The sequence below is a fragment of the Vipera berus genome (genome assembly GCF_964194415.1).
Source record: "Vipera berus genome assembly, chromosome: 3".
NCBI classification, from domain to species: domain Eukaryota; kingdom Metazoa; phylum Chordata; class Lepidosauria; order Squamata; family Viperidae; genus Vipera; species Vipera berus.
The window spans coordinates 129,574,983-129,600,691 of NC_138204.1; the positions used below are offsets into that span (position 1 = coordinate 129,574,983).

The following is a 25,709-nucleotide window of genomic DNA, read 5'->3' on the forward strand; positions in this document are numbered from 1 at the left end:
AATAATGAGAATCGACAAAAATATTAGATAGGAAAACATAAGAATAATTGCTTATTCTATATTGCAACATTCAATTATGAAGTTTGAGGAGATTATCTGGTTAAACCAGCCCAGTTAAATTCAAATGCTGGGATTTAAGTTGATATAATCTCAGTGTCAGAATCCATTTATATCACATTCATAAATGTATGTTTAAAACATTATCCCCCCCCATATGGATTCTGCCATCTCCCGAGGAAGGAGGAGCATATGTGGATTCAGCCTGCCTTAGGTTATTTCAAAGGCCAAGGGAACCTTTTGAACTGGGGGGATCAAAAGGGAGGGTTAGAGAAGAAGGTATCTGGCTTGTGTTTTCTTTTAATTCTGGAGAGGAAGAAGGTAATAACCATAAAGATTCTAAGTTCCTTTTTTTTCCACGAAAGGGATGACACGAAGTAGAAGGATGGGGGCTGACCAAATGGGGTTGAGGGAAGGGGGGTTGAACCGGGTACCCTTTATAAAATTTCAATTTGTAAAACAATACTGAGTCCTGTCTTGTATTCCCACAACCAAGCATGTCCTAGTAAAGATTCCTTTTGGACTAGAACTGACTCCAAGAGTTTTTGTCTTTAAGCACTAGCAAAAAAATGCCTATCTGAAGTACACTGACAAATTGTCAATATTTGTACAGTTGCTTATACTTGCAATTTTGACTGTATCCGCTTTAATCAATTATCTCTATTGCTTTATAAGTAATTTTGACTTTTTAAATAGCTCCTTTAATAGTGTTGCAACATACATTTAATAACTGCAAAAGCTGTCTGATTTTAATAAAATTTGAATAAAATCCCTATTATTTAATAACCCAAATCTAATCTGGCACATATTAAATGATGAACATTTTATTTGTTGTACTTTGCCATGCAAATATACTGAAGAACATGGGAAAAAATGTTGTGGATGTGTTTCCTCAAGAGAACAATACCTTAAGGAATGAAGCCAAGGATATATATGTATGTATGGGGTGGGGAGATTTTTTGGTGGTAGATAAAATGTTACAAGATTTTGGCAGTATACAGCAGGACATTTTTGTATCATGTTATATTTTAATAATATGGCTGGTGCTACCAGTTTTGACATCACAAATCATTTGTCTGGAGACATGGGAATGCTGGTTCCAAATTTCATCTCCACAGCCAGATAAGAAGAAACCCTAATCCAGTGCTCTTTTACTAAAAAATCTATACGCTGTCTTTAATCAAATACACCATCATGAATTAAAATAATAAAGTCTATCGACACACATTATTAACAAAATCTCATAAAACACTCAATATCAAACATCAATTACAAATTCTCAAAAAGCCAAATTATTTTCTTTAATAAGATATTTAGCTAGATGTCTGAGATGCATTTGATTCCTGAGGCTGCACATATGCCATTCTGACTGGATTCTAGCAATCTGCTGCAAATGAACAAATTAGATATAGTTCCCACCCTTTCCGAATGCCAAGGAGGCAAATCTCAAGATAAGGGAGTTACTAGTTGGAATTTTGCTGCTGTGCAATATAACTCCAAAATAGACCAAACAAAATAGTGAAGCTCAGGTGATTTTTATGCATCACTTTATGTGAAGCAGTCTTGTTCTTCCTGTGTCATTTCTCCCTCTCTTTGGGCTATTATTATGACCTTGGCTGAGACTGTTCAGTCTGATTTTACCAGTAGAAACAGTCCAAGTAACAAGTACATAATGTCATGATGAAGTTGAGATTTCTGAGAAGGCTTTGTGGGATAAGGATTAGATACAGGGCTTATTCCAGTTCTGAATGGCATTTGGATAAATCTTTAAATAGGGTCTGATCTGCAGCTCAGGACTACTTCTGTAACATTTTTTCCCTTTATTTATCCTGCTGGTTTTCTAGCTTCCAGCGATATTTCCATGGACTGAATAGATGGGCTTTAATCTGAAAGGTAAGTCAGTTGGCCAGGAGCAAAGGGGTCTGATATTCCCCCTCCATAACTATTTAGGATTTAGCTTTCTCTGGGTTCCTCATCCTGGTCCTCATTTGGGGAAGATTCCTCAAGGGTATGATAATTGCTGTCTTTTGGAACCTGATAATCTATTTTATATTACCACTATATTTGCATCAGGGTTTAGAGTAAGAAATCATCACTTTTATTTCTTATAAAGAGATAAGAGAATAATGCAAAGCATATAGGGTTTTATAAACACACACACACACACACACACACACACACACACACACACACATACTGATTTGTCATTAACATGAGCTGGGCTTATATTTTCAGTTTTTTCCTCTGTTTAGCGAGGGGGTTACTAAATTTATTTTGATGTAATATTTAAGCATCTATTATAATTTTTAAAGGTCGATTAACCTTATTTTAGATTTTATATTATATATTTTTAAAGATAGATTAACCTTATTTTAGATTTTATATATTATTTTTCTCCTTTACAACATTGTTAATGATGATTCCTGATTTTCAACAATCGTTTTAAGAACTCTGGGGCCATCAAAATAAAATTGCAACAACAACTAAAATCACCACCACCACCACCTTTTAATTTTCCAGAAATTCAACCACAAATTCAACTGGGGAAAAGGTGACATTTTAAACCCAGCCAAATTCACCATTATTAGGAAATATCCATCCATCAACAGGCATAGAGAAATAAGTTCCATTTATATACCATTTAAAAGATACAACCAAAAGTGAAAGAAGGAAACAAACATTTCATAGCACATTAAACTCCAGTTGAGGGCTATCACTATAAAAACTCCATAGCTGATTATGGTTACTTTTTTTTGATGGCAGAGTGAGGGAATTTCCCAAAACTGAGGAAAATCTATGTAGCTGATGAGCTGGAATCTGTACAAGCTGTTTATGATAGTAGATGAAAAGGCAGTCCTAGGCACATACAATATTGTACTTTTGCTAGATCAAAATACTGTATGTATAAATTGTATTACCTGGATACAGTGTTCTCCATATTTTTGAACATCTTAAATGATGTAAACCGATTTACTTGATTTAGAAGTTTAGGCTTTTATTAATTAAAAATAACTATGCAGCATATCTATTCCCTTCCTCCTCCATCTGCAATTAATCCTACATTTCTTTTTTAACTTTATGATAACTTTATTGTCACTTTGAATGTACACCAATCGGCATACATCAAAATGAAATTCCAAGGGATAGGAATTTAATATTTATATCTTACTGTACATCTATGAAACTGCACAGAAATAACATTTTGCTGGTGCTAGAGAAAGAAGCAGCTGACATCTGTTTAAAGAAGGCTCCTGAATAGTTTAAAAACACGGGCAAGCAACTGCCAAGAAGAGGTTTAGTACCAAATTCTTTCTTAATGGCCCAAGAGATCAAAGACAACCTGTTTGAGGTTACCTGTGAGTAGGCAGCAAGTTACATAGCTTTCACAAACCTAGAGTGGGTCTACTAGTAACTGTACCATGCAAGTTGTAAACTAGTATGTTTGATCAAATCAGTCAGTCTATCAGTCAGTCAGTCTGTTTGTCTATCATCTATCTGTCTGTCTGTCTGTCATCTGATGTCTGTAGGCAGTGTGACATCTAGAAGGACATTTATTAAAGATGGCAGCAAACATTAGACATGTACTGTACATAGAGGAAACTTTTGGGGATGCTTGAATTAATATGGTAGTAAATAAAATTAATAATATTTCTGTAGCGCATTTCAAGCAATTTAAAATGCCATGTTTATATTATTTTCATAATACAATTCTGTGTAAAATATATCAGAGTAGCATATAGCCAGGAAGTGAAAAAGAAACCAATATAACATTCAAACCAGGATGCTAAGTGGTACAATGCAACAGCAATATTTCTTAGCAGGATTATAATTCTGTTTTACTTTTCATATGACCCTGAACGCTTCAAAAGAGAAAAGTCAAATAAATTTTGTATCCATACCATTTATCATATAAAAAAAATAAAAATAAAGAATATTGCTATGTTTTGATTTTTTCCCTGCTAAAAAATCACTCTAGTTTTGAGCAAATGTCTGATTATAGAATTATGTCAGTTCTATCATATAATGGAGAAGGATTACATAGAAAAAAGGGACTGACCAAACTAAGCATACCACTCTTTTGCATTGTTTTATGTTATTATGCTAACTTCACTTCCACAGTGAAATAATTCACTGCTCATACAAATGGTGTGAAGATTTAATTGATGCTGCAAATGATGTTAAAATGCATTCTACACATTACTTTCTGTAACTTTTTTGATTTATATCAATGTTTAAATTTTAGTGCTGTTGCAGTGCTAATCTAGGAATGCATTCAGATCCATTTATTGTTTTAAATGTGCCAATATTTAATGTGACACATTTAAGTAAGTCATGTTGGTGGCATATAAATTTTAGAATAAATAAGAATTAAAGAAAAAAAATCACAAATCAAGACTCATCAGCTGACAGCCAGAATACCTGGGTCTGGGAATAGATTCTGGTTTCTTGGTTCTGGGAGAGGGAATGCTGAGCGTGCCATGACTCAGAATGATGGGTAGGTGAAAATCCTCTGTCCTCAGCCACTCTGAAGTCTGGGGCCACCCGCTGCCATAAATCAATCAGTCAGTCAATCAATCATTTGTTCCAGTGAGATTTCTCTTTTTTCCAAACAGAAATATAGAAATATGGGAACTAGGCTATATTTTTGTACAACTGTAACCATTTAAATTATAATCAGAAATAGATTACATTGTTAATAACTGATTCAGACTGATTCTAAAGCAGAGAAAATGCAGTGCAAACTGTTCTCAACAAAGACTATATCAAAGCTACACAAAACTCTTAAAATTAATATTAGCACATTATTGTCTACTCCTGATGCTACAGAATTATATTCAGCTCTTTTTTCCCCTCCATGCATTTGTTCAGTAAGCATGATTCTTGCACTAGGCAATTGCTTCTTTCTTTTTTTTCAGGAGAAACAGGTGAAATAATGGTAGCTGTGAATGAATGTTCGGAGTCAATGATGGACTAAATCAGGGAAGGTAACTTTGGGGGGAACTTGTGGTCTTTAGATTTTGACAGCAAAATATCTGATGGTAATAATTTTTTAAATTTATATGCTGCCAATTCCCAGTGACTGAGTGGTTGATAATTGGTGATAGGAACCTTGTCTTTTCATGTATCATGTTTAGGGTGACACAAAGCAAACTATTAAGTTTGATCCTTGCTCTCTCCAGTTGCCAGGGTACTATCTGCACCACAACTTACTTTTTTCCATCTGAGCAGATGGGCTAAGCACCAGACATATTGTGAAGAGGTGACCTAACAATATTTTCAATTTCTGAGGTCTATGTAGGGCCCAACGGTTTTCTAAATTATGTCAGAGGCTGACATTTTGCTTTGCATTACAAATACTCTTCATTTAATAGAATTTAGTAAAAGGATCTAAAACTGCTGAGGTACCCATAGTTGCTTACCCTGTCACAGATGGTGACCAAACTTATGGTCAGTCCAAATGCAAGGAAGGTGACATTTTTGAGTGATCAGACTGACTTTATTATTTATGTCTACACTAAACTGGACAAGGTTGCATTTGTTCTAAAGCAGGGGTGTCAAACTCGCAACGTCATGTGATGTGTCGTGCCTTTTTCCATTGACGGCAATGGGGTGGGCACAGTTTCACCATGACGCATCCAGCCCATGGGCCGGCAGTTTTACACCCCTGTTCTAAAGGATCACTTTCACAGTCTGAAATTGCTTCTACACCCGTCTCTTCATCTTGGTCCCAAGAAGGTATCCTAGCTAGTGCTTCTAGAGAATGTGGACTTAGTCCTTGTTATATAAGGCTTTGATAACATACAGGCCAGCTCATTGCAAAACATACTTTATATTCTTGAAGCTGCATATAATTCAAAATAAGACCACACTTTTTAAGGGGGGAGGAGCATTTTATGCCTAAATTGAAATATGTATAGTGAAAACAAGGGAATGGGGAAGGAAGGAAAATGAAAGGACAATGGTGACCAGAAGTAGCAGTCAGGGCAATTGAAGATCCCTGAGCACCATTAAAATAATATGAATGTTCCTGCAAAATATTCTTTAGGATTGTATTCAACTATATCAAATGTGAAGTGAATGTTGAAATGAGAAAAGTTCACCCAAATGCTTTAAACCCTTTTTACTATTAAAATATTGCTAACTTAGCCAAAGATGACAATAAGTAATGACATGTCAGTCATGAATAAATGATATCCAGTCAACCCTACAATTGAAATTATTTCCACAGAAGCTGAGGAACCCGTCTGCCTCGACCAACTTAGTATTTGTCTTCTTTACAACTGAACATGCCAGTCACAACTTTTGCACATTTTCCTTCTTCAGTCTCATTTAGAGGAATATCATTTGAGAGCAGAGTTACTTCTTTATTTATTAAACTTTAAGGATCAAGAGACAAAAGGGGCAAATAATGAAAACAAATCCCACTCAGTTGTTTGCTCACATATTTGATACAGTGTGTATGTGTGTGTGAGAGAGGGATGTTTTGAAAAGCCAATTCAAGACATAAAAACATAAAAAGCCCTTTATTTAAATTTACATAGCAAGTCAACAACAGTATTCCCCAGTATTCTGCTTTAAACAGCAGCCAATCAGATGACCATGGGTGGTGCATAGCCAGGCCATGGTGGTGACAGCTTTCTGCATTTTGACTCCCAGCATTTATAATCAGAACTGTGCTACTTCTAAACTTGAAACTTCTGTGTAGCTATCAAAGCTATAAATCAAGTTAAAACCTTTTGGTAGCCATCCACTTTTGCAGTATTGGATTCAAAACATTATGTATTGCTACAATTTTACATTTTGTCTAAATGTATTTGCCCATTTTTGTTTTCTATTTTTGCTATATAAAGGAGAACCAATCAGTTTACTCATTTCTTTACCATATTATTGACAATCTATAATTCATCAAAAAAGACAAACTTTTGTGAGAATGCTTCAAACCTTTGGGTGCCTTTCTTTTTGTACACTATTAACTAATCTTTTTTTAAAAAAAAAGGAAGGGCCAATATTCTACAGGGTGTATCAAAGTATCGATTTGTATAGCAGATGTATAATGTTATATGCTATCTTAAAATCTAAAAACAGCTAATGTTGACTTTTCCTTTAGAGCATAAAGATGTCAGCAAAGGGGCACTACTTGATCCAACCCAGTGAGTTATGTCCTCTAAGATTTTACACTGAGGTATTACAGCTAACTGATATCTTATGAATGAACATATGAGGTTAGAATTTTGTACTTATTTTCACTGAATCTCAACTGCCATTTTCTGCTCAAATAATTTAGAGATTCTTTTTCCACATAAAGCTTCTTTGGCTGATCTATATGCTTTAAAAGGGAGATTGAATCTTCATTTGCTATTTTCCCCTCCACTCTCCAATGTGGCTCTCCCATCTATATTTAGGGTCTTATTTAGGATTTTATTGTTCAACATTTTCTTGTGAAATCATCCAGCAATATAGTTGAAATGAAGCAAGCTTATTCTTCAGTGCTGATGTGTATATGAGACAAATGCGGCATTGATTAATTAAATCCAAATTAATTAATGTAAATCTTTTTGTTTTTAGGAAATCCCCAGTTTGTGCCTTTGAAACTGTATATTTGCAGAATAATCCCATATTCAGGTTATAATTGAACATTTAAAAATATCATAATGGAATGCAAGAATGAAATCACTGCCGCTTTCAAGCACAGGATCAATCTTTCAGTAAAGATTTTCTTTTTATCTATTGGCAACAAATGCTATTAAAGAAGAAAAAATGATTTTGAATGTTATCATACAATACTGTAGAATTTTTTAGAGATGGGCAAACTTGTCTCACACACATTGGAGACTCTAGAATAACTTACATTAATTAAGAACAATAAAAAATAACTTATTCCTCTTTTAGCTAACCCGAAGATATAAAAAGCAATCTATTAGCAAAGCATTGGAGATGGTTCTTCATTGCTTCCTTTACAGCTTCCCATAGTAAAATGGATGGGAAGGGAAAAAATCTACCAATGGTTCTGATTTTTAAAATAGAGCCCCAACTTAGAACAAACAATAGAGATTAGGTCCTAAAATTGCTGTGGGTCATTCATTTCCATGAAGTACTGAACAGGGATGACTTTGGTTTATTGCCATCCACATAAGTTATAGTTTAGAAGTTACATTTAAAAAGCATAGGTCCCAATTAGAATGGCATTTAGGATATGTTTAAGATCATTTCTGAAAGATCCTTAGTAGCACCCACATTTCTGGCCAGTTTGTGGGTTATACCAACTGTGTGACGTTTTGTAAGATGTTCTTTTGCACTACTATGCACAGTGAAAATTCACTGTTCCTTTTTTTGAAAGGAATGATCATAACCATACCATATATTTAAACTTAACTTGCCTTTTTTATAATTTATCTTTGAATTTCTTAAGGACAGGGCTTCAGGTTTTACAAAAAAAATCTATTTTTTAATCAAACTATCACTTCTGCCTATAAAATATGACCAGATACCCATGCTCTATTCCCACATATGTCAGACTGAAATTAGGGAGACAGACTGGAAGAGGCAGTAACATTTTCAGGGCATTTTAAGTGTTAGATTCATTACTAATTTTCATTCTAAAGTTCCTATCCAAAAAAATGGTAGGTAACATGACAAAATAAGTCTTACCTTTTTGTATAGACTTCTCAGATCTCTGTATTGCCACATGCTATTTAAGACCTGAGATGCTGCCTTCACTACTTTTGGTGAGTGCCTATTAGGAAATTAAAAAGTTGACACATATGAGGAACTGAAAAACAGTCATTGGTTCAATCAATAATATATGGCAGTGTTTCTTAACTTCAGCAATTTTTAAGATGTGTGGACTTCAATTCCCAAAAATCCCTAGCCAGCTGCAGCAGCATGGCTGTCTGGGGAATTCTGGGAATTGAAGTCCATACATCTTAAAGTTGGTGAAGTTAAGAAACACTGTTATATGCTTTGGGAAACAGATCAAAACTTTTTTTTTGAAAATCATATTTATTAAAGATTAAGAGAGAAAGAATGAACCCATTATCCCTAACCCTAATCATAATATGGTTTGTTTTTCAATTGGTGTGATATTTGTACCTGAGGAATACTATACAGTCATTTTATGAATACTCATTTGTTTTGACTGTCCCTCATACTTATGTCAGAATCCAACATCTTAATACACTCATTTACTCCTGGTTTGCATTTATGATCTGCCCAAAATTTGTACTTCCATTATCCGTAAAGTCTTCTAATACGCAATAAACAATAAGACTCCAGGAAATCATTAGGGTAGACTATAAATTACAGCTAACAAGCAGAAGATGATTGGCAAAACGTACTTGTCTCCTTTACTTTTGGAAATGCCAACAAGTTTCTCAATTCCTCCTGCATCCCGTAAGGCCTTGGCATTTTCCATATTTTTTGTAATGACTTCATGCAGGGTGCAGCAAATGGCAGTTACGGTATCATCAGACATGGTCTTGCTTGCTGAATTGTTACTGTTGTTGCCTCCTGGAAGCCGGTGAACCAGGTCCCGCATGGCATACTTGCCTTTTGGAAAGGTGGGGGGAGGGGAAATGATGGAAGCAGTCATATATTATAAGTCAAAAACCAAAGAACAGAAGCACAGGAAAGAAATTACATGATCCAATGATGTCTGGGTGTTTTATTTTGCAGGTTAGCATCTGGTTGTTTGTTTATTTAGTAAACTCTTCCATATAATTAGTAGTATAATAAGAAATGGAGAACTATTATATTTCAAATTTTGCTCACTAACACTACATGTCCTTATTTTTTCACTGGGAATATTATATATCCCTGATATACAACAGGGAGGAGAGCCATACATATTGAAAATAATGCCATTTGAACAATTCAGTGTCTGAGTTATGCAGCAAAATAATATTGCTTAAAATGTTACTTCTGGTTGGTATTAAAATGCAGATAGGTGATCCAGAAAGAATTAATCAAACTAGGAGGCCAGGGATTTCAGGCAATTTCCATACTGTCTCTTATAGTATATATCATTACCAATTCTGCTTTAAAAGTTTTCCTGCTTATCTTAAATGAATTTTGATTTACGGAGGGTGTGTGCAGAAAGGAATAACTGAAAAGCATTTTCCTTTTTGAATTAAGAAAGTTGAGCTAACAACCCAATACACCAACTGAGGTATCCTGCAAGGGAGATTCACTTATCTGATTGCTGACTCGTATGATCACAAATGGATTTTCTATTTATTTTATCCTGGAAACAGATTATATGCTTTATTTTTCTTTTATCTTATTGATAAGTTTTCAAGACTAATCAATGAATAAACTATTCTAATTCTAATCACATTCTTCCTTATTCTGTTGTTGTTAGCTGCGAAGTCGTGTCCGACCCATCGCGACCCTATGGACAACATTCCTCCAGGCCTTCCTGTCCTCTACCATCTTCTGGAGTCCATTTAAGCTCGCGCCTACTGCTTCAGTGACTCCATCCAGCCACCTCATTCTCTGTCGTCCCCTTCTTCTATTGCCCTCGATCTTTCCCAGCATTAGGCTCTTCTCCAGTGAGTCCTTCCTTCTCATTAGGTGGCCAAAGTACTTGAGTTTTAGCTTCAGAATCTGGCCTTCTAAAGAGCAGTCAGGATTGATCTCCTCTAGGACTGACCGGTTTGATCGCCTTGCAGTCCAAGGGACTCGCAGGAGTCTTCTCCAGCACCACAGTTCAAAGGCCTCAATTCTTTGGCGCTCAGCCTTTCTTATGGTCCAACTTTCACTGCCATACATTGCAACTGGGAAGACCATAGCCTTGACTATACGCACTTTTGTTGACAGGGTGATGTCTCTGCTTTTTAGTGTGCTGTCTAGATTTGCCATGGCTTTCCTCCCCAGGAGCAAGCGTCTTTTAATTTCTTGGCTACAGTCCCCGTCTGCAGTGATCTTGGAGCCCAGGAAAATAAAATCTGTCACTACCTCCATTTCTTCCCCATCTATTTGCCAGGAATTGAGAGGGCCAGATGCCATGATCTTGGTTTTCTTAATGTTAAGTTTCAACCCAAGTTTTGCACTCTCCTTCTTCACCTGCAACAAGAGGCTCTTTAGTTCTTCTTCACTTTCTGCCATTAGAGTGGTATCATCTGCGTATCTTAGGTTGTTGATATTTCTTCCGGCAATCTTAATTCCAACTTTTGATTCATCTAGCCCTGCCTTTCTCATGATGTGCTCTGCATATAAGTTAAATAGGCAGGGCGACAGTATACAGCCTTGCCGGACTCCTTTCCCAATTTTGAACCAATCAGTGGTTCCGTGTCCAGTTCTCACTGTTGCTTCTTGACCCGCATATAGGTTTCTCAAGAGACAAATAAGATGGTCTGGTACTCCCATCTCTTTAAGAACTTGCCACAGTTTGTTGTGATCCACACAATCAAAGGCTTTAGCATAGTCAATGAAGCAGAAGTAGATGTTTTTCTGGAACTCCCTAGCTTTCTCCATGATCCAGCGTATATTGGCAATTTGATCTCTAGTTCCTCTGCCTCTTCGAAATCCTGCCTGTACTTCTGGTAGTTCTCGATCCACATACTGCTGAAGTCTAGCTTGTAGGATTTTAAGCATGACTTTACTAGCATGAGAAATGAGTGCAATGGTGCGATAGTTTGAACATTCTTTGGCACTGCCTTTCTTTGGAATTGGAATGTAAACTGATCTTTTCCAATCCTGTGGCCACTGTTGAGTTTTCCAAATTTGCTGGCAAATTGAGTGTAGCACTTTTACTGCATTGTCTTTTAAGATTTTGAATAGCTCAGCTGGAATACTGTCACTTCCACTAGCTTTGTTGTTGCTCAGTTTTTCTAAGGCCCACTTCACTTCACATTCTAGGATGTCTGGCTCGAGGTCAGTGACCACCTCATTGTGATTATCAGGGACGTTAAGCTCATTCTTGTATAGTTCTTCTGTGTAATTTTGCCACCTCTTCTTAATCTCTTCTGCCTCTGTTAGGTCCCTGCCATTTTGGTCCTTTATCATGCCCATTTTTGCATTAAACGTGCCCTTCATTTCTCCAATTTTCTTGAAAAGATCTCTGGTCCTCCCTATTCTATTGTTTTCTTCTATTTCTTTGCACTGTTCATTTAAGAAGGCATTCTTATCTCTTCTAGCTATTCTCTGGAATTCTGCATTCAATTGGGCGTATCTTTCTTTTTCTCCCTTGCCTTTCGCTTCCCTCCTTTCCTCAGCTATTTGCAAAGCTTCCTCAGACAGCCATTTTGCTTTCTTGCATTTCTTTTTCTTTGGGACAGTTTTGGTTGCTACCTCTTGTACAATGTCGCGAACCTCTGTCCATAGTTCTTCAGGCACTCTGTCTATCAGATCTAATTCCTTAAATCTATTTGTCACCTCTACTGTATATTCAACAGGGATATGATTTAATTCATACCTGAGTGGCCTAGTGCTTTTCCCTACTTTCTTCAGTTTAAGCCTAAACTTTGCAAGGAGAAGCTCATGGTCTGAGCCACAGTCAGCTCCTGGTCTTGTTTTTACTGACTGTATAGAGCTTCTCCATCTTTGGCTGCAGAGCATATAGTCAATCTGATTTCTGTGTTGACTTCCTTATTCTATTGTAGTACAAAGTTTCAGTGTTGTGTACATCACATATTTATTTGTATGACAATCTCCCAATGATCATGTATGGCAAAGCAACTGCAAAACAAAACAAAAAAAACCTATTTGTCAAAATAGCTGTATTTTCCCACCTCTGTAAATACAGAATCTTTAGTGAAAACATTTCCACCCAGGTTTTCTATCCCAATGGGCACACAAAGCTAACCCTGCAATAAAATTATAATCTGACATCAATGTTACTAAACACAGATGATCTATAGAGACTTAATTAATGATAAACTGTTTCCACAGATTTGTTGGTGAAATTACTTGTAAATAACACTACATGAGACAATGAATATATGCTGATAGCTATCAAACATCTGCATATATTCTCTGTCTCAAAAGAAATGATTCAGAAATCATTATATTGTGAAGCTTTCTGCTTGGAATTTGTCTGGTTAATCCATACTAACAAATTATAGTTGATTTATTAGTTATGTATTAGCTTCTAAATGTCAGTAGTGATATTTATTTTATTATTTATTTATTTTAATTCCATTTATATCCCGCCCTTCTCCGAAGACTCAGATATGCTCTGTCATAAGAGTGCAAAAGGTATGTAATTTAGCAATCTGTATATAGATATAATAGACATAGATGTATGTATAGCCATTTACTTAATTCAAGATTTAAAAGGTCAAAAGCCAGCAAATATTTAGTGGATAAACTTATGTATGGAAAAGTCCACATACTAATTGATACACATACACATTGCTTCTTACATCTCCACTCCCACCCACCCCCAAATCCCCATAGCTCAAATTACTGTGTTTTTGTTTTGGAAGGTGTCATCTCTTACCATTAGAGAACAACTATGCTATTAGCGACAGTGACCCACAAATACTGGGCAATTTCACTGAGGAAAACATTCTTTAATAGAGAAGCCTCCTTTCTGGGTAATGCACGTACACATTTGTGTAAACTTTACTCAATAATCTTATATAGCCATATCCTGCTGCAAATCTGCTAATACTAAAAAGAGCACCCACAGAAACAAAATGAACTTTTTACTTTTGTGTAACATTATTTTTGATATAGTGGAAGAATTACCAGTTTTTCAAGAAATCACTATATTTAGAGACAAGTCTTTTCCATGGCATAACTACAGTCATAAATCTTATATTGAAGATACTGGTACTTTGAAAACATAGGTTCCTTGTACTAAATAACTAATTGAGTAATTGGCTAGTATTATCCCTATAACTTACTGTATAGATGAACATTTAATTATCATTAAAAGGACTTTTACTTGCCTCTTCAGACCAAAAAGGGTCCTTTGTAGAAATTTTGAAAGGTCAATAATAATTTCCTGTCTTGATTTTGGTGTGAATAGAATATTTTTTTTAAAAAATGGAAGGAATAGGTACCGTAAATGCAGATTTGGTAGCTTTGATGTTTTTACAACAACCAAAAGTTGGAGTTGGATTTTCACACACACAAGCATACATGGGGGAATATATGGCATGTGTGAACTCTACTGCCTTGACTATTGTAGGTTAAGAAGATAAAAAGTATTGGAAGCATATAATAAGGCAATGGCAAAGAATCCCTAAGAATTTGGAAGTCTCTCTACTTATATTAGCATAGTAATGATACAGTACTGCAGGTAAACTTGTCATTATATTAGTGGCACTCCTGTATACCCTTATTGTATTGTCTTGCAGGCTTAAATTACCTTGTGTTTCTTGAATGATTTCTTATTCTTGATAATTAGTTCAGATGTTTATTTGAAATAGAGCTATCCTTTTACTTTTTAGTAATCAGCAAAAAAACCCCAATTAATCTGAAAATAATTAATTTCATCTGAAATATCAATGTAACTGCTGATTGTTTTAATGTACTATAATTTTCAACATGTATCTTTCCCATTCTATTTTGGCTGATAAAGAGTCCATAGAAAACACAAAGCTCAGAAGGGTATTATTATCTCCCCTGACATTTAACTTTTTTTTCTTTAAAGATACTATCTATATTATGGTAACAAATTGAGGCGATGATTAAAGATCATAGCATCACAATGGCTCTTTGCAGAAATGCATGAAAATATATCTCGCCTCTCTGTACTCTGGAAGGAAAGAAAAGGTAAGAGAAAATGATTATGCTCGGTATCATAAGCCTTGGTGGAGCAGTGGGCTAATGCCTCCTTAAGTAACACCAGCTGCCTTCAATTAGTGCAGGTTCGCATCCCACCAGGCTCAAGGTTGAGTCAGCCTTCCATCCTTCTGAGGTAGGTAAAATGAGGACCCAGATTGTTGGGGGCAATTAAGCTGACTTTGTAATAATGCCGCTTGGGGTGTGTGTGAAAGCCCTAATAAGCAGGCATATACATAGAATGAAGGCTATTGCTAAGCACATTGGTTTGTGCTTAAATTGTAAGCCGCCCTGAGTCTTCGGAGAAGGGCGGGATATAAATGGGATTAAAATAAAAATAAAAAAATAAAAATAATCAGGGATCTTAAGTCTGTAAATACATTGTTGTCACTGAAAGTTGGGTATGAATCAGAACAGAGGATATTCCTACTTTGCATCTGAAGCAAACTGCAGTAGCACAGTAGAACTGTGTAAGGAGCTCTTAAGCTAAATATGGAAGCCCAATAAGATGCTGAATGATAACTGAATGTTGCTGGGCTGTAAAGGAGAGTTCTTCCAGCTTCAGACGGCATACGGATATTTCTGTACAGGAACCTCTTGGCTGTCCATGAGCGCCTGCCAGGTTTAATTCCACAGGTAGGAATGTAAAGGAATTCACAAACTCAAAAGAATTCCAGGAATTCTTTTAATTATTTATTAATTTAATTATTTAACAGTTGTTTTTTTTAAAAAAGTATCAACTTACTCAATTTGCAGAACAAGCCCTACAAATAATGTTCAAAAGTGTGGAGATTCTCAGTCATCCAGGTCATAGTTGCCTCAATGGTGCTTTTTCCAAAGGCAACTGGACTGGGGTTTTTTTTCCTTGAGGAGGAAGAATAAAACCTTTTCCTTCTCATGCAAGGAGCTTCAGCAATTGTGATAGCGGGGGTGGTGACGCGTGGGCGGGGAATGGAAGGCTAGGTACTGACAGTTGAGACTCAACTGTCAAGTACCTATCCTTCCATCAGATATTGACAGTTGAGACAGTTGAGAAGTGGAACATTTTGTTGTTCTTCGTCAAGGAAAAAACATTCCAGTTATCTTTTAAAAAAAAACACCTTTGAGACAATGTTCAAAAGTGCTTGCAGTCTGTTTTTCGTCCTGCCTTTACATCACAGATGCCTGGTATTTTTGTCTGGAAGGATTGGGCTGCCTTGTTTTCAAACAGCCACCTTCGCTATCATATTCATTTTCCCTGGCTAGGTGAGAACTGAGTCAGTTTGGTGTAGTGACTAGAAACTGGGAGACCCATCAATTCTATCCCAGTAGAAAAACCAGCTGGGCAATCTTGTCCTCCTGTCATCCTAGGAAAAAGACAATGGTAAACCTTTTCTGAAAAACCTTAACAAGAAAACTGGAAGGACTTCTCCAGGTAGTCTCCAACAATTGGACATGATTGAATGGAAGGGAAAAAAAGGTGAGAACTTTCACACTATAGTTGACATGGATCCCTTTTGCTTTCCAGCTCCATTTTCCCCCAACTAGTATTGTGTGGGCTGAATGCTTCTGTGTACATCAAGGTGTCCCTCCGTTTTCTACTCTGACTCTTCAGGTGGACATCATAATGTTTCCATAGCTAGATGAACAGGACTGTATTCAAGGTTTGGGTCACAAGTGTCAGAAGAAGTGGGCCTGATGATACCTCCAAACTGTGGTTAGGATCAAGATTCAATGGCTCTGTGACTCGCTGATTATCTTTTCTTAGTCCTCTTTAGCCAACATCATGACAATAGTTCTAATGATGTGGCGAAGAAAACCAGTTTCTTAATGAAACCCTGGTTTTATGAATTGTGTATTAAAATAACTGGATTTGATACCATAGCCCTATCTCACATATTTATTTTTATTCCTTTTGATACATGCTCCAACAGTTGATACTCTAATGTAGAAGTATTGGTATTGTTATAGGAAAGATGTAAGCCTCCTACTATTAAGAAATATACCTTTGAAGACACACAATTCCTTACTTGCAAAAAAGGAAGGAATAGAACTCTAATGTATTTTAAATTCACTCTGATCAAAATGGTAACATACAGTAGTACCTTGGTACTCAACTGCTTTGAAACTTACCAAATTTGGTACTCAACACATTTTGAAGTGAAAATTTTGTCCCGGTACTCATCATTTGTTTAGCACCCAACATACAAGCTAGAATCTGCCGGTGTCAGCTGCCTTGTGACTCACTACATTATTCTTTTTGGGAAAATTTTGTTTGGTACTCAACATTTTTGGTACTCATTGTGCCTTCTGGAACCAATTAACGATTAGTACCAAGGTACCACTGTAAAAGCAAATCTCTGTCCATTACTTAAGGAAGTAATATCTTTTGGGGAACAAACAGGTATACACTATAGATAAAGATATGGTACACTGATCATTTCTTAATTAGCTTCAATGGAAATTCTATGTGCATAATTAATCTTCTTGATGGAAAGGCAATTGTGCACAGAAATGATGTCACAGCTTTAGTTTCCTTCACTGCTTTGCATAGCTTAAAAGTAAGATCATTTAGGGTTTGATTTAGTCCATTATATAAGGCATGCAGGGAAATACCTTCACAGGATTCAATTAAATTGTATTTTCTTTATCGCATTAGTAGTCTGAGGGCTGCTATTATTATTATTGTTGTTGTTGTTATTTTGGCTGCCCATCTTACCACAGGGTAACTCACCATAACTGAGTTTCAGTGGCATGTGCAGCTCTAGGGCTTATATACCTTCTGTGCTACAGATGATGGGAGATCTCTGCACATCTCAAAAAACATTAGTTTCCAGGAAGTTACAGATTACAAATTACAGTTTACAAATACCAGTTCACACAACATGTACTTAGTTTAAGAAGGTTTTCATCAAAAGCCTTTTGCAAATTTAAGCATACAATAACTTGTGGCATGTTGTAATTTATGCATAATGGGTCCATCTTTGAATGACTGTTTGGGCCTGATTCCAGTTCTAATGTTCCCTATTTCTTGAGAGAAGCCTAATGTATGGGTTAGAGATGCTGTAATAACTGGTTATGAGAAAATGGAACACATGAGCAGCAAAGTGTGGGAGAAGCATTGAGATACTCTACAATTCAGGAGAAGGGTAAAAGAAAAAGCCTGTAAGATGAAGGGATCACCAGAACATTGGTTACAGCATTGCCTTATCCCAAAACTAGTATGCAATAATCCATTCTTGAATAGATAACAAAAAGAAATGATTTAAGGATTTGGACTTTTTTCTTCTTCTGTATATGCAGGACTAAAGATTCTTTTACATTTCTAAAAACAGAAAATTGAAAGGGAGAAGACAGAAAGTTTTAAGAGTTAATGGCGCACAAAGTTAGAAATATCACTCTCTCCAGCTAATTCCGAGCAAGGAAAAGCAAATCATGCCAGAGTAATTAACATATGAAATTCTGTATCAGAAGGTATAATATCCATTAGGTAAATTGATGCAGTAGGGTTTGTATATGAACACAGTTTATCTCTGCTAACTAAATAATCAATGCTTATGACCTGAGATTAATCCAGATTTTATAATAATACAGACAACAGGAAGAAATGCCTAATTATAATGTGCAACACCCTCCAAACTGAACTAGATTCTAATTCTTAATCTATTTTCCCTTTCCATTTGAGGGGAGAAATTTGTGGTGTTGTTCTTTCTTTTTCTAATGATTCCCTCCCCTTGACTTTATAATAGGAGGATAGCTTATCAGACAAATCCATGGGAATGAAAGATGCTTGAACAAGTGAATACAGAGAGTTTAAATATACCTAAGAAAAAGGGCAGTGGAGTGTCAGGAAACTTAGGTACCCTTCTGCCCTTGGTAGCAGCCAACCCTGGCCTGGAACACTTGCGCTGGCTGGAGCAGTCGCTTATCCACCCACTGACCTGTTTGCAAACTGCCCTGGGTTCACAACTTCCTTCCGGCTTCCTCATTCACTTTTGTTTGTTGGAAGCCAGCAAGAAGCTGTGAGGAGGTACTTGGTCAATGACTTGTGAGTCTCACTTAACAAAAGCAACACATACTGCTGGGATTGCGGTTGCTAAGTAATGCAGTTATGTGACACAGCATTTTGCAGATGTGTCTCTTAGCAACAGAAATTCTGGTCTACTACAACTACCACTATTATTATTGGTAAGCAAGAAATTGAATATGGACCACTTATATCCCAACCCACTAGAGCACTAACTTGAGTATTATTCTTTGTGAAGATTCAGTTAAATTCTAAACTATCACTTTTCTGAATCACATTATCAATTTGTATCAAAACACTGAATCAAATTGTCGTCTTTGAATTGATCTAATGATTCAATACCTCTTACACATATAGATTCTATCCTTGCAAACTAAATCAACTTCCTAATTAGATAAATGCCACTCAGTTGTCTGAAAACATGATCTGAAATGGATTGAGCAAACTGAGCAATCATTTCAATTTCATTAGAACTCATCCTTATACTCCCAATGAAAAACACCCAGCCAACATCATGTAAGGATGCATATGCATTTTAAGAAATAGCTCATTGTGCTTGGAACACTTTTTGAGACCCCTTTCTTTAGGTACAAGTAGCTTTACCATACTTATGAACTAAATGTAGGTATATCGGAGTAAATTGTATTTCAAGAATTTTTATTGCTCCCTTTCAGTGATTTTTTTTGGAAGCTGGATTTATATTCTAAAGTGTGTTTTAAATGTGTTCTGGCTATACCATGTGTTTACAGTTAAAACAATGTGAGCTCAAAGAAAAGGAAGCTACAATATTTTCATTACTTCAGTATGAGCCAGCAGTGTGCTGCAGCTGCCAAAAAAGCCAACACAGTGCTAGGCTGCATTAACAGAGGGATAGAATCAAGATCAAGTGAAGTACTAATACCACTTTACAATGCTTTGGTAAGGCCACACCTGGAATACTGCATCCAGTTTTGGTCACCACGATGTAAAAAAGATGTCGAGACTCTAGAAAGGGTACAGAGAAGAGCAACAAAGATGATTAGGGGGCTGGAGGCCAAAACACATAGGGAACAGTTGCTGGAATTGGGTATGTGTAGTTTAATGAAGAGAAAGGTGAGGGGTGACATGATAGCAGTGTTCCAATATCTCAGGGGCTGCCACAAACAGGGAGTCAAGCTATTCTCAAAAGCGACTAAAGGTAGGACAAGAAGCAACGGATGGAAACTAGTCAAGGAGAGAAGCAACCTAGAACTAAGGAGAAACTTCGTGACAGTTAGAACAATTAACCAGTGGAACAACCTGCCTCCAGAGGTGGTGCATGCTCCAACACTGGAGGTTTTTAAGAAGAGACTGGACAGCCATTTGCCTGAAATGGTATAAGGTTTCCTGCCTGAGCAGGGGGTTGGACTAGATGACCTCCAAGGTCGCTTCCAACTTTATTATTATTATTATTATTATTATTATTATTATTATTATTATTATTATTATTATTATTATTATTATTATTATTATTATTATTATTATAAACAATAAGAAATTAATACAGAAAGGATAGCCTATTATCTTTCATGAAGATCAATTAACTTTTTCAAAGTGCAAAGAAGAATAAAAACATTAAGAAAAATTGAGATGTATGAATAGAAGAAAATCTAGCTTTTCAAATCATACTGAAAGTTATTTGACTAATTTGAGTTTTATAGGAATGGAGATTTTTTTAAATAGAAAGCTGTAGTTTTTATTGTACTTTACATTCCTCCCCCTTTATACAAATTTATGCCATGAACAAATGATGTCACATATGTTTCCTTTTTCTAGTACATTATTTTCATTCAGGTGCAAAGAAAAAATGCAGTCATACAAATGACATAATCTCTTCTATTGTGAATTAAAATTAAAATAGAAGCTTAAAAAAACAACAATTTTTACTTCTATATTCTTTATATAAATTAACTGTTGTACTTATTTTACTTTTGGTCTTCAAGTCACTGTTGACCCCTGATGACTGCCTAGAATAGTCCCTGCAATTGGTGAGGTTTTTTAGAGGTGGTTTGCCATTGTTTTCTTCCTTAGACTGACAGAGGCTGATTGAACTAAATCCACTTAGCTGGTTTCATGCATAAGGCAGGATTAGAACTCACAGCCCCCTGTTTTCTAGCCTGGTGCCATAACTACTACACTGATCTGCCTCTTAATTTACCTTTACATATAATTTGAGATAACCAACATATGTAACTTAACAAAATTCTAAATAAAGCTAGGTAGATAAAGTAATAACCAATTAGCTGGGAAATAATATAAATTTTCAAGGGACGCGGTGGCTCAGTGAGTTATGACGCTGAGCTTGTCGTTCAGAAGGTCGGCAGTTTGGCGGGTCGAATCCCGAGTGCTGCGTAACAGAGTGAGCGCCTGTTACTCGTCCCAGCTTCTGCCAACCTAGCAGTTCAAAAGCATGTAAAAATGCAAGTAGAAAAATAGGGACCACTACGGTGGGAAGGTAACAGCGTTCAGTGCGCCTTTGGCGTCTAGTCATGCCGGCCACAGGACCACGGAGATGTCCTCGGACAAGCGCTGGCTCCTTGGCTTTGAAACGGAGATGAGCACCGGCCCCTAGAGTTGGAAACGACTAGCACGCATGTGCGGGGGAACCTTTACCTTTTTAATATAAATTTGCTTATAATATCAAATATGTTTGAAAGTGCTGGGTTTGCAGATAATATTTTCCCAGGATAATTTACTTGAGTATGTCTAGGGGACTAGAGAACCTGTTAATCTTAATTTCTGAAGTAGGTCTGATGTTGATCTCTATAAATTACAGAGTACAACTAACCAGAGATCAAGGGAAAAATAATATTTGTAAGACGTGCTGGGGGTGAAAAATGTTTGTGATTAGAAAATGGAAGCAGGTAACAGAAAATACCTGTTTTTAGTTGAGATTATTGGACTATCACCTTCAAATCTACACTGCCATGTAACTTTTTAGGACAAAACTAGTAAATCAAGTTCCCTATTACTTGTAGAAACCAGCACAACACACACTTGAGCTAGAATACTTTTTCTTGGTTTTCACATTGCCCAATTAAATTGATGTAGCTAAGAAAACTGAATACACTTTTGGAATCTGGATTTCTGTATATTATGTCCATAAAGTTTCTAACTTAATTTTGGAGTCTATCTTTTCTGGAGGGAAACAAGGTAAGTCATTATCTGACATAGATTAAGACTATATTCATTCTAAATGTCTATGGAGATTCTCACTCATCCAATCATGGTTGTCCCAAAGGCGCTTTTTCAAAAGGCGAGAGGCCTTTCTTTGTTTTTCCTTGAAGACATTTCACTTCTCATTCAAGAAGCTTCTTCAGTTCAGTTCAAGTTCGAACTGAAGATGCTTCTTGGATGAGAAGCAAAACGTCTTCAAGGAAAAACAAAGACAGTCCAGTTGCCTTTTGAAAAAGCACCTTTGGAATATATTGGTCCTAGTTTAAATTTTAACAGTGAGGCATTACATATTTTATAATTGGGAAAATTCTTTGCACTGAGCCATTTTATGAGAAACTTGACAGAGAATAAATTAACAGATACTGATTTAGAATGCTAGAATGTACCATGGAATATCATATAAATAGTCTTTATTACAATATTAATATTACCGTATATATAACCATACATCGTGCAACTTTGTATCAGCATAATGTTCCCCTTTAGTAAAAATATTCCTACCATCATCAAACTTATGTAGCTTGTATAAAAAATAGTATGGATTATTGAAAAAAAGCAGCTCCTGACATAATACAAGCCTTGACTTTCAAGTTATAAACCTTTGATGAAGACTCTCTACTTCTAGGAGTCTTTAGAAGGCAATTATTTTCTACATATTTCTAAAATAATTTAAGTTGGTTCTGACTAACCCAAATAAGTACAGCTTTCTACAACTGCACTAGATAGCAGATTTACACCTTTTGTAGCCATATTTTTTGTTTAAAAAAGGTAAAGTGTTTCCTAATAATTACAGTTCTAAACAAGTGTCCTTGTTAAGAGGTGGCAACTGATACTTCTTCAAATGTCTTGAACTATAACTCCCTCACCACTGGTCATATTGGCTGCGGCTGTAGCATTTGAAGTCAAATACAGAAGGATTGCTTTTGATCCTCTACATCCTACCACAGAAACAGCGATCAGGGCCATGATTTCACATTTTTTAAAAACAAAGCTTCAGTTGCTATGTTGCTTTGCCCAAGCCCCATTTTAACAGGGCCTCCAGATTATATCTCTTAGATTTGGGGGCATCCTGTGGTTTCCAGCTGCATAATTGTGAAGATTTTTTTCCTCCTAAAAATCTGGGAGAAAGCTTAAATCTCTCTGCACAAGGAGGCTGTCTACAATATATGAACACATCAACTAGAAAATATTAGACTGGAGATGAATTCACAGTGGTTGATCTGCACAGGGCCTTTGCTTGAGGGAATCTTTATTGTTATGACACTTGATGTTCCAGAAACCTAATAAAAATATGATTTATAAGTGCATTTCAAAGTTCCTATCTTTAACTTGCAAACAGCATCTTAACAATCGCTTAAATAACCTTCTCAGAAATAAAAAGCCTTCTGTGAGCTCCCTTGGTCATTCTTTATTTTATTTTCTAAAATTGTTGTAAACAGTGACTGAAGATGATAAATTGACAACTTTGGAATAGGATGATTAGGCACATGGATATTAATCCAAGATGTGATATAATAGGAATGTTTTTTTAAAGAGGAGTACAGGTAGTCTTTGACTTATGACCACAATTGAACCCAAAATTTCTGTTGCTAACCGAGATGGTTGTTAAGTAAATTTTGCCTCATTTTGTGACCTTTCTTGCTACAGTTGCTAAGTGAATCACTGCAGTTGTTAACTTAGTAACACAGTTGTTAAGTGAATCTGGCTTCCCCATTTAACTCTGCTTGTCAGCAGGTTGCAAAAAGGTGATCACATGACCCAGGGACACTGCAACTGTTATAAATATGAATCAGTTCCCAAGTGTCTGAATTTTGATCACATGATCATGGAGACGCTGCAATGATCATTAAGTGTGAAAAATGGTCACAAATTCACTTTTTTCAGTGCCTTTTTCAGTGGGAGTTGCATTGGCTGCCAATTTGCTTCCGGATGCAATTCAAGGTGCTGGTTGTCCCCTTTAAAGTCCTTCATGGCTTGGGACCAGGTTATCTGAGGGACCGTCTCTTGCCATTTACATCCACCTGATCCACTAGAGCAGGGGTCAGCAACCTGAAACAGTGAAAGAGCCACTCGGAACCGGTTCCCTCACAGAAGGAAAAACTGGGAGCCGCAAAAAATGTGTGCGCATTTGCGTACATGCGCGCATGCACAGAACAGGGTTTGACTGAAGAGTGGAGCCAAGGCGAGATATGCACCTACCCTGCATATTTGAATTGATTGGTTGAACTTTTTTAGTCCCACTTTTTTTTTTGGACTGCACATGACAGGGGACTGGGAGCCGCAGGAGACGGTTGAAAGAGCCGCATGCGGCTCCGGAGCCGCGGGTTGCAGACCTGTGCACTAGAGGAAGGAGGTAAGGAATATTGTGGGTCCTGTCCCCTAAGGAGATACATCTGGCGGGATCCAGAAGAAGGGCCGTCTCGTGGTGGCTCCCTCCTTCTGGAACATCATCCCTCCGGGAATTAGACTGATTCCCATTCTTGACAGTTTTTCGGAAGTCCTTGAAGATATGGTTCTGCCAGTGGGCCTAGGGAACCCAGAGCAGGATGGGAGCCCATTAAATGGTTGGTATGAGTGTGTGTTTTATTTTTTTATTATTTTTATTTCTTTTATATTGTGTTTTTATCTCCTATAAACTGCCTTGAGTCACCACGAGCAATTAGGTGGCAATATAAATTTTAAAAAATTACTATTGGTCAGATGTATTTTCACATGAATTGAAAAAATGTCTTAAGACAGAAATGTGCGCATCAATGGCTTTCTGTACAGTAGCTTTAAAAGCAAGTAAGTCAGCCTTGATTCCTAGTGATCCCTGCATTTTTCTAGGCAGGATTTTCAGGAATAATATGCTACTGCCTTCTTCCTAGGGCTGAGATACTGTCCCAAAGCCACCCAGCTGATTCTGTGCACAGGGCAAGACTACTACTCATGATCTCTCAGCTTTAACCTGGGATCTTATGGTAAATTGCCACCATCCTGGATTTGCAATTCTTCTGGATAAAATGAAAAAGTTGGTATTAACCAGAGAAATGCAAAATTACAATACAGTAGCACACCAAGTTTGCTTCCAGCTGAGCAGAATGGCATTCCTTGGACATTCCTATTACTAGAAGAGGGGAAAACTCTTCATTATAAGAGGTTGCAAGAGTATTCCTGCTGGTGGGATCTTTCTACTTCTATTTAAACTTTTCACGTGTTTGCATCTTTTCTATCCTTTGTCAGCTTTCACCTACAGCACTTGAATAAAACTCAAAAGCACATGCAGTTTTGCACATAGAGTAGTGTCAGAAAGGCTTCTGCCTCTCCCAAAAGATAAAAACACAAAATACATATAGACCTTTTCAAGATTAACCAAATATAGAGAATCCCATTCTGGAAATATCTTAACACTTTAGACTGTTAAATATGTTTAATTTCTCACCTAACCGTATGCAGGAATGGCATATTTATATAACATTATTGCAAAGTTGGTGTGAAGCCAATAATTATCATGCTAGCACCTACCTATTAGTTCTTTATTTCGGACATCTAAGGCCATATTCCGTAAAGCTGTTGCAACCGCACATACCACCCGATCATTGTCTATTCGAAGAAGTTCTACTAGTATAGGCAGGCCTTTTTCTTTCCGTACTGCAGCACGTATATATACCGACCACTGCAGGAAAAAAAGTATGAATATGACAAAGCAAATAAGTTTTATCGACTGAATAAGGAGGCTATA

At 36.5% G+C, this 25,709-nt stretch overlaps 1 protein-coding gene across 1 annotated transcript in view; it reads right to left on the bottom strand.

The window, feature by feature from the left end:
• CTNND2 (catenin delta 2) overlaps window positions 1-25,709 on the bottom strand; it is a gene marked incomplete at its 5' end in the record, with an annotated part of 412,468 nt that overhangs the window by 31,284 nt on the left and 355,475 nt on the right. Inside the window, 3 exons of the mRNA XM_081326152.1 lie at window positions 8,707-8,791; window positions 9,393-9,603; window positions 25,493-25,643. Of these exons, the coding sequence (XP_081182278.1) occupies window positions 8,707-8,791; window positions 9,393-9,603; window positions 25,493-25,643 (447 nt within the window). The remainder of the gene's footprint in view (window positions 1-8,706; window positions 8,792-9,392; window positions 9,604-25,492; window positions 25,644-25,709) is intronic.